Below are 14,910 nucleotides of genomic sequence, written 5' to 3'. Positions count from 1 at the left end.
TGGATGAGTAATGTCTGTCCTCACTCTTGTATTAGCTCAATCTAAGAAATGCTCAAATCTTGCCTAATATGGCCTCTGTTATGACACAGATGAACTCATTTTTTATATTCAGCTGTGCAGGACTAAACTGCTATTCATATATTTCACAGGAAATATGCGTCAATCACGTAAATTACTCCTTCAACAAAGCATTCCTGGGCAGAACCATTTAGTCAGAAACAATGCGAGATTTGCTGTTGCTATTTTTGGGTAACATATATGTGTCATTATGGCATGTTGGTGACTCACCTTTAAAGATAATAGTTGAGTCTTTTAATACAATGTGAGAACTGCACTTATAAAAACATTTTGTAGTTTGAACATTGTGTAGAAGACACTGGCGCTGCTGTGAAAATACAACAGGTGAACCAAACCCGGCATGCAGGATCTCATCACACACAGAACATGTTCAGCCACTCAGACCAGAAAAGGGATGTAACACCATGAATAATACATAATAGTATCAGTCTGCAATGCATAACACAGATGCGTAGCCAGTTATGGACACGCGAGCAACCAAATAAATGAATCCGTCCACAATGTTGCAATGTGTAACTGCTGCTGCTGTGTTTTTAACATGAGCTGCCGGCTGACTCACCTTTGCCAACACCTCCCACTAAATCAGTGGCAAAACCAGATTATCTTTTTCAAGCTTTCTGTTGAGAGGGTGAACCTTTCCGTGAACTTTTTTTTTGGTACTTGTTGATATTAGCGCCTGCTGTCTCTACAAGAAAACAAACTAATCAGGTGCAACAGGGGAAAAGTCCCTGAAGCTTTCCAGTCAGACATATGAAGCAACACTGATGAATTCCTGAGTAAGCTTACAGGTTGTTTCCAGACAGGAAGAGATGGTGTAATAATTCAAATATCACTATGAATTATGTGAGAGAGGTGAAAGCAATCATTACAATGTGTGTGCAATATATAAAAAGAGAAATGAATTTTTAAAATTTTTGGTAGGACAGTTCTTCTCTCTGCAATATCTGGGCCTCATAAAAGGCTGCTGTGCATCCATATGGAGTGGAGCAGTCATTCTTCCTTCTGCCTGTTCGCTATGATATTCTGATGAAATAGTAATGAGAGAAAAATCAATATACACTACTACAAAGGTTGTATAAGATGTTACATATATTTTATTGTCTTCATCTTGCTGCTGATGACTAAAAAATATCTTACAGTGGAAGAAGGAAATAAAAAGTCATCATGTCTTATGCACCGTGGCAGTAAAGGTTGTGTGTTATGGTTTCTCTCAGGTGTGCGGTTCTGCTGGGAGCGGCAGATTTGTTTCTTCTTCTCCCCTAATGATTAATGGGACTGCCTGCGGAGGGTGCGGCACATAACTTTGGCTTCGGACACCAGAGCCGACCAATGTGTCTTACATTAACTCAGATGTTCTCATACATCACATCTCTCCCTCATGGATTCCCCTTCATATGGTGCACCAAACATTTCTGCATTCCTCGCATTTCTGATCGCCGCCGAATTCTCAGCGAAACCTCTCGGTTCAGACTTCACCAGTGTTGGATTACCAATCTGTTGGTCGCTCTTTGATAAACACCACATGCGGCCTGGGAAATACCCATGCTGCGCTTTCTCGCCTCTTTCTGACAAACTCCTCGGCTAACTCCTGCAGGAGCTGCCATGGAGCGCTACCGAATGCCAGCTTAAACCCCTCTCATTTGATTCAATCGCTCAGCTACTCATGAGAGCTGATAGTTTATGCTTGTCACCACAGCTGCAGCACATCTCTCTACTACCTGCTCAGTGTGAGAAAGCTGCAGCTGGGGAGAATTACACGCTGCTACAAATACCAGACTGACTGACAAGAGCGTGATGGAACATCATCTTTTGCACATTACCAGTACGTATTAGAAGCAAACACATGTGGTAGGAACAAAGAAATGTGCTTGCAGAAACAGTAGTGAGATGTGCGCTCGGTGAAGTTCCAGACTGCTATCCAAGCTGCAGTATTAATAAAAACATGTTTTTTTTTTCTTGTTGGGGGGGATACTTTCCAGTGGCTGGTGACATGGCACAGAGGGGAGATCCAGCAGAGCACTTGAGCGCAGGGCGAGGAGTTTTTCTTTCCTGCCATATTCCTGCAGTAACTACAGGAGCAGCTGATTTAATGACAAGCTCTGGCTGAAATGACAGAGAGCCTCACTTGTCTGTGTTTATGTTCTTCTCTGCTACCCTTCTTATTGGAACTAATGGGATACGAAAACTACGGCACACACACATGCACATTTCCTCTACGTAACTTACATAAACACACACTCTTTTAATGATGACTGAGAGCAAATGAGTGAGCAGCAGCCCTATATTTGACCTTGACTGGCTGCTGATGTACGATCTGTGTGAATCAAGCTCAAGTGCTCAGCTGGGAGGGGTGTGGCGGGTGTGTGTGTGTGTGTGTGTGTGTGTGTGCGCTCCTAATTGATCTGTTGATGTCACTGGGAGCAGTCTCTTGTGGCATCAGCCGATCGATTGGCGTTCAGCTTCTTTTTCAAAGGAGCAAGAGAAAATATCCCTGAGAATTTCGTCACCATAAATGCTCGATCATCCCCATGACGACCAAAAGAAGATGATGAAATAAAAGGCCTATTTTCAAACCTGTGTAACTCTACCGTTCTCTCACTCCCACCTCCCCTTTTGGGTAGTTTCCATGACGCTTAGAAATAAAAGACGGCTGGGAATTTGATAGGACATTTAGATTAAAGGGGAGTTGACAACATGCTTGTTTAATTGGCCTTAAAATCCTGATTGGATTGGCAGTCACTCATCAGCGATGTGATTGGTTCGTTGACGGGAAATGAGGGAGAAGAAGACGGGGGGAGAAGGGTGCCAATCATCGCCCGACAGCTGCCCTCCTCCGAGACACGGCCTATAAAAACCGCCTGAGATAGAGATACACACACACACACACACACACATGTCGATGTATCATCAGGTCATCGTTCTATTCTGGTCTCAGCATGAGAGAGGTATGGCGAGCGACATTGCGATGCAATTATTTGACTTTTGGAGTCAGTAGTGCAGAAGATTAAGCCTCGCTGCCATGCATAGCCAGAGGGAGGAAGTCACAGGTGGCTCTTTCTTCTCCCTCCATTACCTTTCATCCCTTATAACTCTTATAAGGTGCCAGTGGGAGTGACAACAAGGCAACAACAGCTGCCAAACTGCTGAGAGAGAGTGAGAGAGAGAGAGAGATAGAGAGACAGAGAGAGAGAGAGAGGAGGTACCAAGGGATACCAACGAGGGCATGAGACAAAGTAGGAGCAGCTGTGAGTGGCCAAAACAGCTGATCAAGCACTGATAGCTCTACCTCCAACTGTGCAGAAGGAAATCAGAGAAGCCTACTATCAACAGTAGAGAATTTTGATTGACACTGACCATAAACCTGACTCACTTTAGGCCTGAATAAATAATGATTTCCAAACAGCCACAGCTACAGCACGAGCTTAGCTACAGGATGGAATTAAAGCCTCAATGGCAGAAAAATATGGACCTGATTTCCATTGAGCACAATGTTGACTGCTGGCGGTTTAGGCTCCAAGCTTTTTTGTGTGCAGTAGCTTTAAGTCTGATGTGTTAGCGGAGCTCAAGCCCTAAGTCTCATACAGCACCTGTGGCCTCATTCCTTACAGCTCACATACTGGCTCAATGGCAAACTGACACCATGTAAAGACTGGGGCACTTGTCAGTTGGTGTGTGTGTGTGTGTGTGTGTGTGTGTGTGTGTGTGTGTGTGTGTGTGTATGTATGAGCGTGCATGTGCGAGTGTCGCATTTCAGACAAGGTGGGCAACCACACACAGAACAGGGCACAGACAGTCTGCGAGCTGTTTTGAGCTCCGGCTCCATATTAAGCCGCCGCCCCTCAGTACATCCAGCCTGACTGATCCCAATAATTCAGCTTCCATGCTAAACCAGTGGAGGATAATTACTATGCCAGATTCCATTATAGGGGATAATTTATCCCATTAAGACTTTTTTTCTCCCTGATATGCCTCAAAGCACAAATCAGTACAATAACCTTAGCATGTTAACAGAAGACTTCTCTCAGATTTCTCAGTCTGGTTAACAAAAGAGTTCAAAACTCCCTTCAGCCAAAGGTTATAACATCCAGGTGAACCCCCTCTCCTCTTTCTCTTTTCCATTAACCTTCTGTACCCTCCATACCCTCGGGGACGGGTCCAGTTCACAGCTGCATGTGAGTGTCACTCACTTCAGATAGACCTTACCCGACAGCCATTAGCAGAGAGGCCTGTCATTTCCACTGGGAAAGCTGAGTTCAGGAAATTGTGGTGCAGAGTACTGACAGGTCTGCTGAGCTCAGGTGAGACACTATCTCTTAAATGATGGACGGGCCGGAGAGCTCCAGGCTCAAACAACATGCCTTTACCCTGACTTGACTGACAGCTATGCACACCTCATCCTCTTCCACGGAAAGCTGAGGCCTCAACTCCTCAAACAGTAATGACGCACATGCACACACACGCATGGACAATAGAAATGAGCGCATACCTCTGTCAGTTTGTGTTGTGTACGCCGTTTTTGAAAGGGTCACTGTGGCTAAATAATATAAATGACTAGTGCTCCAGACGCTGAGCTGTGTCGAGGCTGGGCTCAGCTGAGGGTATTTTCCATTTGTTATCTTTTAGCATGATTACATTTATAGCACCAGTTTACATCACCATACTGCAATAACATTCATCTCACCAAACTCTACAATTCAATCTCCTTTTATTTTTCTGATTTTATTGTTAATGGGGTGAGACGAAGCTATTTTCTTTCCTACAACCCAGTGAGAGACACATTGCTACGCCATATTAAACAAAATAACACTTAGTTTTGGAGAAGTCATGAAAAATAGTGATTTTTATTGGAAACAGATAAAATCATCTATTGCCACTGACTGATTTTTGACTTGTTTCAAGAATTTTTAATTTTTAATTTTGATTCTTTTAGGAGCCAAGAATACTTTTCCAGCTTAGAAATCAAAATGCAAACACTGCTGCAGATTTCCTTGGCTTCTCTGGCGCTCAGTCAGACTAGTATTTCCCTAAAGCAAACAACCTGTCAGTAACATGTAGATATGGGAAATTTTTCATTCCAGTAGTTTTGATGAAGAGCCAAAGAAAAGGGTCAAATGTCTCCTCAAACTGCACAAGAACAGACTTCATAAAGGGATTCTGACTCAGACTGCTCTGTTTGTTCTTAGACTTGGATCATGCAGTGTGTGGTCAGTGTTTTTTTTAAAGGTGTGAGGGTGACCTGGCAGCAGAGAAAGAGAAAAAGCCTCAACGCACGCAACGCCCACTGCCTGTAAAACACCTACGTTGGCAGTTTGAGTTCCCAGGTGGACGGAAGCTGCCAGGACAGAGGCAGCGAGGAAGGAAAGAAGGCAGAGCCGGCCTGGCCTGCAGGTGCTCACAGAGGCAGGGATTGTTCCTTTTGGAGACAGGAGTGGGGTGGAGGGGGGTTGGGGAAAACAGAAGGGACATGTGCATACTGTAAACACATACATACGCAAACGCTGAGATTCTCCCTTCTGACAAAACCATCATTACATCAGCCCTGTAACCTCTCTTTCACACCTAGGCTCTGTCTGCGCCCACCCGCTCTCGCAGCTCAAAGCCCGGACACCCGGCATTCCTCAGGCCGCTGTGAGAAAGAGGTCGTCTGGGGATCAGGGGCCAAGCGGAGTCGAAACCACGACTTGCCAGGACAGGCCAAGCTGCTCACCGCGAGCTTGCTTTTTAGCCTGACCAGCTGGGTTTCTCTCAGGGAAGTGCAAATGCAGACGGTGCAGAGGGCAAATCAGCTACATATGCCCCTCCACAAACAAACCGTGTGTGTTTAAGTGCATGTGAGTCTGTGCCAGTGCGTCTGTATGCATAAGCCAAATAATGAGCCAATGCAAACAGAATTAAGAGTCAAACACCCTTCACGGCTTCCTGTTTCTTGTTAAGATTTCATAAAAATCTGCTGGTGCAGAACGTGCTGGTCAGAGCAGACAACACCTGGGAAGGTCAGAGTGTTTTCACAAATGCAGGCACGCTAAAGATTGAACCCCCCCCCCCCCAAATAAAACACCCATAAAACAAATGATGTCGGTTTTCTCGCTTTCTTGTTTTGCTTGGGCCAAGCTCCTAGAAGTATATTTATTCTAGACATATGAAATAAAGTTGACGTGGAATTGAGTTCAGACTGATGTTCTGAATGAATTTTTTGACAGCTGCTACCAGAAAAATGGCAAAAACATAGAAGACGAGATAAAAGAGAAGCAATGTGTAAAGTAAGAACTGATAGAAAAGTAACTTCAGAGAAACATATTCATAGTACATTGAAATTAGGTAGGAAATTAGATTTGGAGATGATGAAATGGCTTATTCACTGAAAAGCCGACAGAAATTACTACAGTTATTTTTTTTCCTGCAGGGTATTTTTGTCCTCAACACACCATTCACCTCACCACAAAGTTAGCCTAGGAACTTCAAGTGAAGGAGGAAACACTGGGCTGTATTCTTTCCCCTCACACTCAAACCTGCCTACTTTGCCCTCAATGGTGCTTTGTGTGAAAAGTTTGTTGCCGTTTGAATGATTCTGAGGGCACACGGAGACAAGACTGGCTCCTGTCCTCCAATGAGAGAGCTTTAGCAAGGTATCTCCCTAAAAAGGTGAATTCATTAAGGTTTAGATTGGAGCAGGAAACCCTGCCCTACGCCACAGTGTGTAGACACCCTGGGTACATGCAGGAAAACAGCCTGGCCTGGCTCTCTACTTTGTTTTCTTTTCGATCGACCTGCCCTCCTGCTCCAGAAACTCCCTCACTTCAGCCTCTGACACGACGCTTTATTTGCATGTTTGCAGACAAATTAGAGGCAGGGTGGATTTGTATGTGTTGACACATCTGACAAAATCATTGTTTCGTTTAAATTTAAATCCTATGATTACAAAAAAAGCACCTTCATGTATTTGTCATTGTCATCATTGTTATTGTTACAGTAGGCAGAGTCGGGCCGGAGCCTCTGCCTTCTATTGTTCCATCCATTCTTATTAGATACAAGATTATCAGAGCATATAATTACCCTCATCACACAGGCTGTGTGTTTAGGTGTTGATCTGAGATTTTTCACACAAGTAATTATGGGATAAAAGGAGACCTACCTGTTTGCAACAAGCCAATTCCACTGTCAGATACTTTGTAATGCCGCTGAATGTCAAGCAGAACACCTGCAAAAAAAAAAGAGGAGAGGAAAAACATAAATGTGGTTTCATGATGATAATCATAACTACAGATAATAAAAGACACGGCTCTGGCTTTGTGTTAGTCTTCTGTGGCTTGTGATTATTGTTGAATATGATTGATAGACAGCACTTGGAAGCTATCATGCACTTAACATCCCTGGAGAGCAACATAATATCTGTGATAAGTGCTCTCTTGGCTGCTGTATATTTTAGTAAAATATTTTGCTGTAGGGTGTTGTATACCAACAATTTGTGGTGTTAATTCGCTAAATGCACCTTCCTCTGAACACACAAAACACTTCAATAACACACACACATGTGCACCCACACACACACACACACACACACACACACACACACACACACTTTATCCACCATTAGCTTCCCATTGGCTCATGTAAACAGCTCAGGGGGGCGACTCCAACACACAGTGACTGGAGTTGATTTGGGTTTTACCAGATGATACTGCAACCGACTGTGTGAAGTTAAATATATCTGGTGGCTCTCATCCGTCCACAGCACCATAACACCCCTGCACTGTGAGAAACCACAAGGTCTTTGAAGTCATCTTAATCTTGTTACTGTAACCCAAGAGCAGTGATGCCGGAATGGAGAAAATTCACATAGTACGCATCGCTCTGATTCCATAATGAGACGAATGGCACCTGGCGCTCGGCCAAAGGTATAGGACAGAGAATATGTGGTCATTATAACATGGAGCGTGTGTCCAATGCAGGGAACATGCTGTCAAACCCGTAAAAGTAATCTCATAAACTTTTTAACACGTCGTAAACATCAGAAGATGAAAATGAAGAAGAAGATCAGAGGGCGATAAATTGGAGTTAAAGAAACCCCTTAAAAAAAAAAAAACTTAAAGCATCAGTAAACAAGAAGCTACAAGAAATCTCATCAAATGAATTCTGCTCCTCTTGAGACCACCAGCTTGGAAAGGTTCAAAGGCTGTTTTCTTACTAAAAAAGATAAGAGAAGAGACATAATGCATCTCTATCTCAGAACTATTCGCAGTCCAGATGCAGTGTGGTGTGCTTGGTGGTGCTGGCTGGCTCTCTGTGAAACTGGCAGGCTGGTCTGGGGGATTGCAACACAGCTCATGAAAATGGAACAGCAGCATGACTAACATTTTAAAAAGCTAGCCGCCTCTGATCTGTCTGCTCCTCTCCTCTCCTCTCCTCTCCTCTCCTCTCCTCTCCTCGGAGCCCAGCAGACCAGCATGACCTAGCATAACCTGACCTCCACAGTAGTGTGCTGGAGTCTCTGCGAGTGTCTTTCAGCAGTGACTCATGCATCGTGTCACCTGTGGGTTTTTATATGTTGGGGGATGATGAGAAAGATCAAAGTCAAACAGGTAAATAGCTGTACTAAACATGATAGATGCTGTCGATTCTGCTATCTTTGGCATTGTTTCAACGACAGTGCAATGGAGAGGCAGGTGTGGGTTGGACTGGGAGCTGAGGGGCAGAGACATACATTCCTATCATCTGAGTTGAAGCACCTGCTTACATTCTCACACCACAGGCAGCATTCTTGTACAGCCACAACACTCACAACTCTTTGCTCTTGTTTCTGTTTCATAATAACACGACTTAAAGTCAGTATTGGTATGCTGGTAATCACCCAGTTTCAGCGAAACTCGCCCGTTCAGCAAGTCACCTACACAATCAATAATAATGAGGATTAGAATTTCTCCAAAGCACACATCAACTTCTACATCCTTCAGTTTGCTACATCACCTCTGCTTTAACATGTGGAACTGCATTCCTTGTTAGTATTTTCCCACAACAGCCAAAGCAAGCAATATGGCAATTATACAGCGACTGCTTCAAGGCAGCGAGGCTCAATTATAACACTTCTGTGCAGGTGAATCTCAGTTCACATCTAGTCCAAGTAAGGCTGAATTGTGGATGAGATCAGCATCTGACAGCATATGTCACATTTCATTTATACACCTTGGGGATCTAGTTAATTCTCATGCCTGAGGGGACTTAAAATAAGAAAGCAGGTATAGAGTTTGCCGAGCTGAGCTGATTTGATCTGCCACCGCCGCTCACACACTGCCACTCACACACTGCCACTCACACACTGCCACTCACACGCACTCGAAACCCCACGAAATCTCAGAAACACATCAGGTGGTCATCCCTTCACGCCCTGGGAAGACAGGTTGGCTGTGACAGTGACTCTCACCCCTATGTCAAGCCTGCCAACCAGCCACAACGGTGTTTAACAGTGTACGGTACAACTGCAGCTGTACTCTAATTATCCTGGAAGAAGTGCCCCAACACACACACACGCACGCACACACACACCCTTAAAACAGCCTGCTGGGAGGGGGATTCCTACACCAGATGGTGGAGCGTCCCTCCTGGATACTGTCTGCATTTGTCTGTGCCACACCCGTCTATGCTCGAGACACTTTTACCAGACAATCAATACAAAAAGGTAGAGTTGGCAAATTAAGATAAGGAAAACAGCACTATGCATGTTAGATAAAACAGAGCCATAGCCGCTGTGTGATAAAGTCGGGTACGGACAAATCCAACAGGATCAAGTCTACTAAAAAACTATATGACATTCTGTATTCCAGCAGCTACATGCATATTCATTTAAATAAGTGGTAGAAGTCAGATCTAAGTAAGTGTTTGTTGTACTGGATTCAAGTGCAATGAGCTGTGTAATGAACTGTGCTAATCTGTAAGGGATTACAGAGAGCCAGCAGCTCTGTGTTTGTGTAGCCGCCTATCAGAACTATCTCCCCTATATCTCAGTGAGGCCTTTCAAAGCCTGTCCTCACTATTTCTCTTACATATTCCTTTCATTTCTCTTCCTCTCTCAGGCAACATGTTTTTCAGCCAGCAAATGTTAACGACCATGTCTTATTAAGACAGAGAGATTCAGTGATTCAGATGATGAGGTAATACAAAGACAGACCTTCGCCCAAGCCGGCAGCACCCAGTTTAGTTGCCATGGCAATGCTTGTACGGACACTAGAAGAGATAAAGGTCGAGAAACCACAAAGGAACTTAGCTTTACAAATCTCCAAACTGTCTTTTTTCTAATATTCCCCTCAAAATTCCTCATTGCAGCTGCGTCCAGTGAACATCAGCCTCTCTGCACCAGGCTTTTGTCTGCTCAGGTGTTCCTAAACAACACAGGTGATTAAACAAGGCCAGAAATACCTAGAACAATACCATAGCAACAGTAAAAATAGAGATATTTTACATTATAGCAACACACAGTATCAGTCCCCCACTGTGTTTGTCACAACACTGAACATTTAACAGCACTGATCCATTCAATTGAACAATGTTAATGAGTTTCTCAAGCCTCGGGCCTCCTGGGGTCTGTGTGCATCTGAGCATGATGCCAAGCAAGAAACATTACAGGAATGTGGATCTTCCTGACAGCACACAATAACACCTAGCTTCTTGCATCTTCATTCAAAGTGACAGCACTCACAGCAATGTACACTAACAGCCACCATGTAAGCTACTCCGTCCCTCCCTAAAGTGCTGTACACTCCCTCAGCTCACCTTTACACCCAGAGAAAATAATAAGTGAGCTCAAAGAAGTGGGTGAACAATGAGCCTGGAGGTTTAAAAGTAATTTATTTAATATTCTAACTAAATACAAAGCTGTCATTTTAGTGCATTTGTTTAGGGCTCGTAAAAATGAGTCAACCGACTTGTTTTTGCGGTATGTAATAGCACAGTCTTATGTACTCTTTGACGCTTAAGCACCCTTTGCATGAATTTTTTGTGATGCTGAACTGTACACACTATGCGGTTGCAGTTGCTCACGGCAGTCCAAACACAGAGTTGACACAAAGTCGGGTGCAGTGTGGAGCTGAGACTTATTCCACCCGCTCATAAAGTCCGCCTTTATAGCCACTTTTTTTTTTCTATGTAGCTCAAGAAGAAATGAGTCAAATTGGTGAACATACCACAAATGCTGCATTTACAGCAGTGAATGGTGAATGATCATTCTTCAATATGAATAGCACTTTCATTCACTCATTGCAGTTTCTATTATAAGGCCACCACTTCACTGTTTATTTACAGTGTAGGCTTGGCTTTTGTAAATCAATGTGGCTCCAGAAATGAAAGAAAAAACATTTTTCTCATATGTCATCATTCTCACAGAAAGACAACAACACATTAACAACTCAAAAAACACATATTGATGCCACCACAGTTAAAATAACATGACGGCGTGATCCAGAGGAAACCTTTAAATGAGGATACAGCATGCTGTTTCTGCAAGGCCAGCTTTCGTGCAATGACGCACGCTGCCGGCATCGCTCCTCTGGGACCACCATACACTCACAATTACACCATAACTGAACAATCACACACAGACACACAGACACACACCACACCCATACAGCCATACACAGACAGGCACACACATGGACCTCCATCCGCTTGGAGAGGACAGATTTCATATCAAATCCCCAGCAGAGACTGGTGGATCTCTGGCCCCCTGGTTCTATTTCTGCTCAGTGAAACTAGGCTAAGAGGAAGGAGAGAATAGCAGTCCAATTTAACATGCAAGCATTAGAGTGAGACACACACACACACTCGCAGGCAGACAGACAGAGATAGACGAGAGGGGCGAAGAAATAGGTGGTAGCTACATAAGGTCAGACAGAGTTGGATTTTGTAAAGCCATGGTTTCCAGTGTTTGTGTATATAGTATATGTGTGTATGTGTTCCCCTTTCCCCTGATTTTACTGTGTGTGTGTGTGTGTGTGTGTGTGTGAGTGAAAGGGAGCCAATGGATGGAAGTCATTCATTCTGGCCAGAGTGTGACGGGCAGCGGTGAACCGCTTTGCTGATGTGGCCAGATCCTTCCCCTCCATTCCTGCAAAGGGGTGATCTTTTCATGTGTCACCCCTGTCAGTATAAATAGTCTGGGAGAGAGAGAGAGAGAGAGAGAGAGAGAGAAAAGGGGGGGTGGGGGGGTATAATGAGTGAGGAGAAAGTGCATGTTTGGGGTTGTTCTTGTAACCAATTTTTAGGTTTGAGCATGTGAGAGACGGCAAGAAACAGCGCGGGGAGAGAGCAACAGAGTGCAGAGGCACTGTGGCCGGCGGGCTCCTGACCGACTGCTCTCCTCCCTTGCCATGTGGCTGCAGTGGGCGGGGGAGCGCTTTTTCCATTCCACTTCCTTTCTCTGCCACACAGAAAGGAAACGTGCTGCAGTGCAGATGTCTGGGAAACAGTGAAGAGCTGCCTGCACAAAGCTTGTACAAGAGCTGGATTCCTCTATAAAATCAACAAGTCCCAGTCCTGCTTCTTTGTTGGTAGTCTAAAGCACAAATTTACTCAAAGTGTTTTAGGGCTAATGTGTAAAAAAAACAGCTGTCTGACAGTTAAATCATGTTAATTAAACACAGTGATTGATGCAGAGGAGAAAATCCCACCTAAATCATAGTATGTGTAAAGGATATTGCAGCTAATGATAATTTTATTTTTTTTGCATATTCATTCAGTTTAGGGTTCAATTTAGTTTTTTGTGTTTTGATTTTTCACTACCTTCATTGCAGTGCTGATGCTGAAAGAGTTTTAGGGTCATATAGTGGTCTAAAATCGACACAAAAAATCTCCTCATTCATGAGTAAGACTTCAAATTTACAGATGTATAATTTGAACTGGATTTCCCCCATCGTATTTCATCTTCTCATTGATACATGTCCTATAACAACACGACCACACACCAGCCCCAATTCTACTTTCCGCCACTTAAAATTCTGTCTGAAGCCCTCGGCCCACGACCATTATAACAGTTGTAGTAACAAGTAAAAGTGTTTCCTAACAACAAGTAACTAAGTCTTTTGGTTTCAGTTCATGTTTCTTTTTAGATTTTGCTGACTGGTGTGTGAATGCCATATCAAGGGAGTTTTAGTTTCGTTAAAATGCCACTTGTTTTTGTTGGGAGAACCATTCACTGCCATTCAAACATTTGCATTGACTATAAAAGACGTATATTCAAACAGAAACCACAAGTAAAACTTGTGGTTTTAGTTCGTTTTTCTGCCAAATGCCGCTATTTACAGAAAGGTTACTAAGCAACACATCGCTATCATCATACAACACGATGAATATATTCTAATCACAACTCTGGCCAGTGTGTGACAATGAGTTCAGTTATTTCAGTAATAAAACCTGACATTTGAAACAGCTTTCAGTCTAATCTTAACATTTGATACAGCTAAACAGGTGCAAAATCAAATTAAAGGCCTATATGTTTGCCAGCCTTAACCACTCTCATTAATAGACCATTTGTTTTTTTACCTAATTTTCTTTCACTAAGCAAAAGCTTGAATTCAGCTCAAGAGCCACAGTGCATTAGTCTCAGCCATTACGTGCTAAATATTTGATGGCGGTAGAGAGGATGCATAGTGAAGCATCAAGGGAACAGACTTAACCTATAGCTCATCAATAATACATCCAGAGGCTTGTTCATATGAGATAATGCATTAGATTGAAAGAGACGCAGCAAAGCGAAGCAAAGGTATTTGAGATGAGATGAGACTGTCTGACTGCCAGGGGATCTCCGTGAACTGCACTTGTTCACGCCAGCGTCTCCCAGGAATACTGAACAGCAATTGAACTCAACCTTGAATGTGGACATGGAGGAGTGTTTATGTAGAGTTTTGAAATAGAGCCACATTAACCCGGAGAAAATTGTTGAGAGAGGCTCCAACGGTGTCCGGTTTTACGTAAAAGCGAAGTGATATGGACAATGTCCCTTCAGCAAACTCAAGAGTTTATAGTCGGTTTATGTTCAGAGTCTTAATCCATTTAAAAATAATCCTACATATATTTACATACGCAGTGTCTGAACTATTTATTTCAAGGCAAATAAAGCCAGGATGAAATAATGAGCTCTAAAACTGTCAGACAATTATAACCAAACAGCCAAAAGCAAGTTATCTCACTTACACTTCGAGTGTGCTCAGAGCCAATTTGAAGCACTCTGATGCGGCTGCATATGACACAACAAGACAAAGAGCCTACTGCCATGCTAATAGCTCTGTGTCAATGCATTTAAGCAGAATTTATTATTCATGCAAAAGGGTAAACAAAGGTTTTGATTAATATAGTTTAGCATCAGATTTATATCATCAACCCAACACTAGATTGTATTCCTCTTACATTCTTTCATTTACTTTCATTTACTCTTACATTTACAGTGTGATATGAGTGATGGTGGGAAGGTCTGCCCTCTTTCATTACTGATTATGAAGCTATTGCATGCAGACATTAATTACAGTGATTCACTGTGATGAATGGATGAGCAGACTGTTTAGAGATGATGTGCATTACTGAAAAAATATATATCTGAACCTTTTTTCAACTTGTTTCAACTGTACTTAGAATGGCAACACCAGCATACTAACGATTAGTGAATAATGTTTACACATGTTTCATTATCTTACATTAGTATGTTGCATTTGCTAATTAGTGGGCTACAAAACAGATACAGATATAGTTGATGGGAATGTTTTTCTGTTATTTACTCAAACCAAAGTACTGGACAACATATAATTTTAAACTGATGATGACACAAGAGGAAAATTTAGGGAAGAGCCCAAT

At 43.0% G+C, this 14,910-nt stretch overlaps 1 protein-coding gene across 1 annotated transcript in view; it reads right to left on the bottom strand.

Annotated features, from left to right (window-relative positions):
- spns2 (SPNS lysolipid transporter 2, sphingosine-1-phosphate) overlaps positions 1-14,910 on the bottom strand; it is a 68,673-nt gene that overhangs the window by 41,667 nt on the left and 12,096 nt on the right. The window contains exon 2 of the mRNA XM_053331791.1: positions 7,211-7,276. Within this exon, the coding sequence (XP_053187766.1) occupies positions 7,211-7,276 (66 nt within the window). The remainder of the gene's footprint in view (positions 1-7,210; positions 7,277-14,910) is intronic.

This window comes from Scomber japonicus, chromosome 13, assembly GCF_027409825.1.
Source record: "Scomber japonicus isolate fScoJap1 chromosome 13, fScoJap1.pri, whole genome shotgun sequence".
NCBI lineage: Eukaryota > Metazoa > Chordata > Actinopteri > Scombriformes > Scombridae > Scomber > Scomber japonicus.
This window is presented reverse-complemented; position numbering and strand designations above follow the sequence as displayed.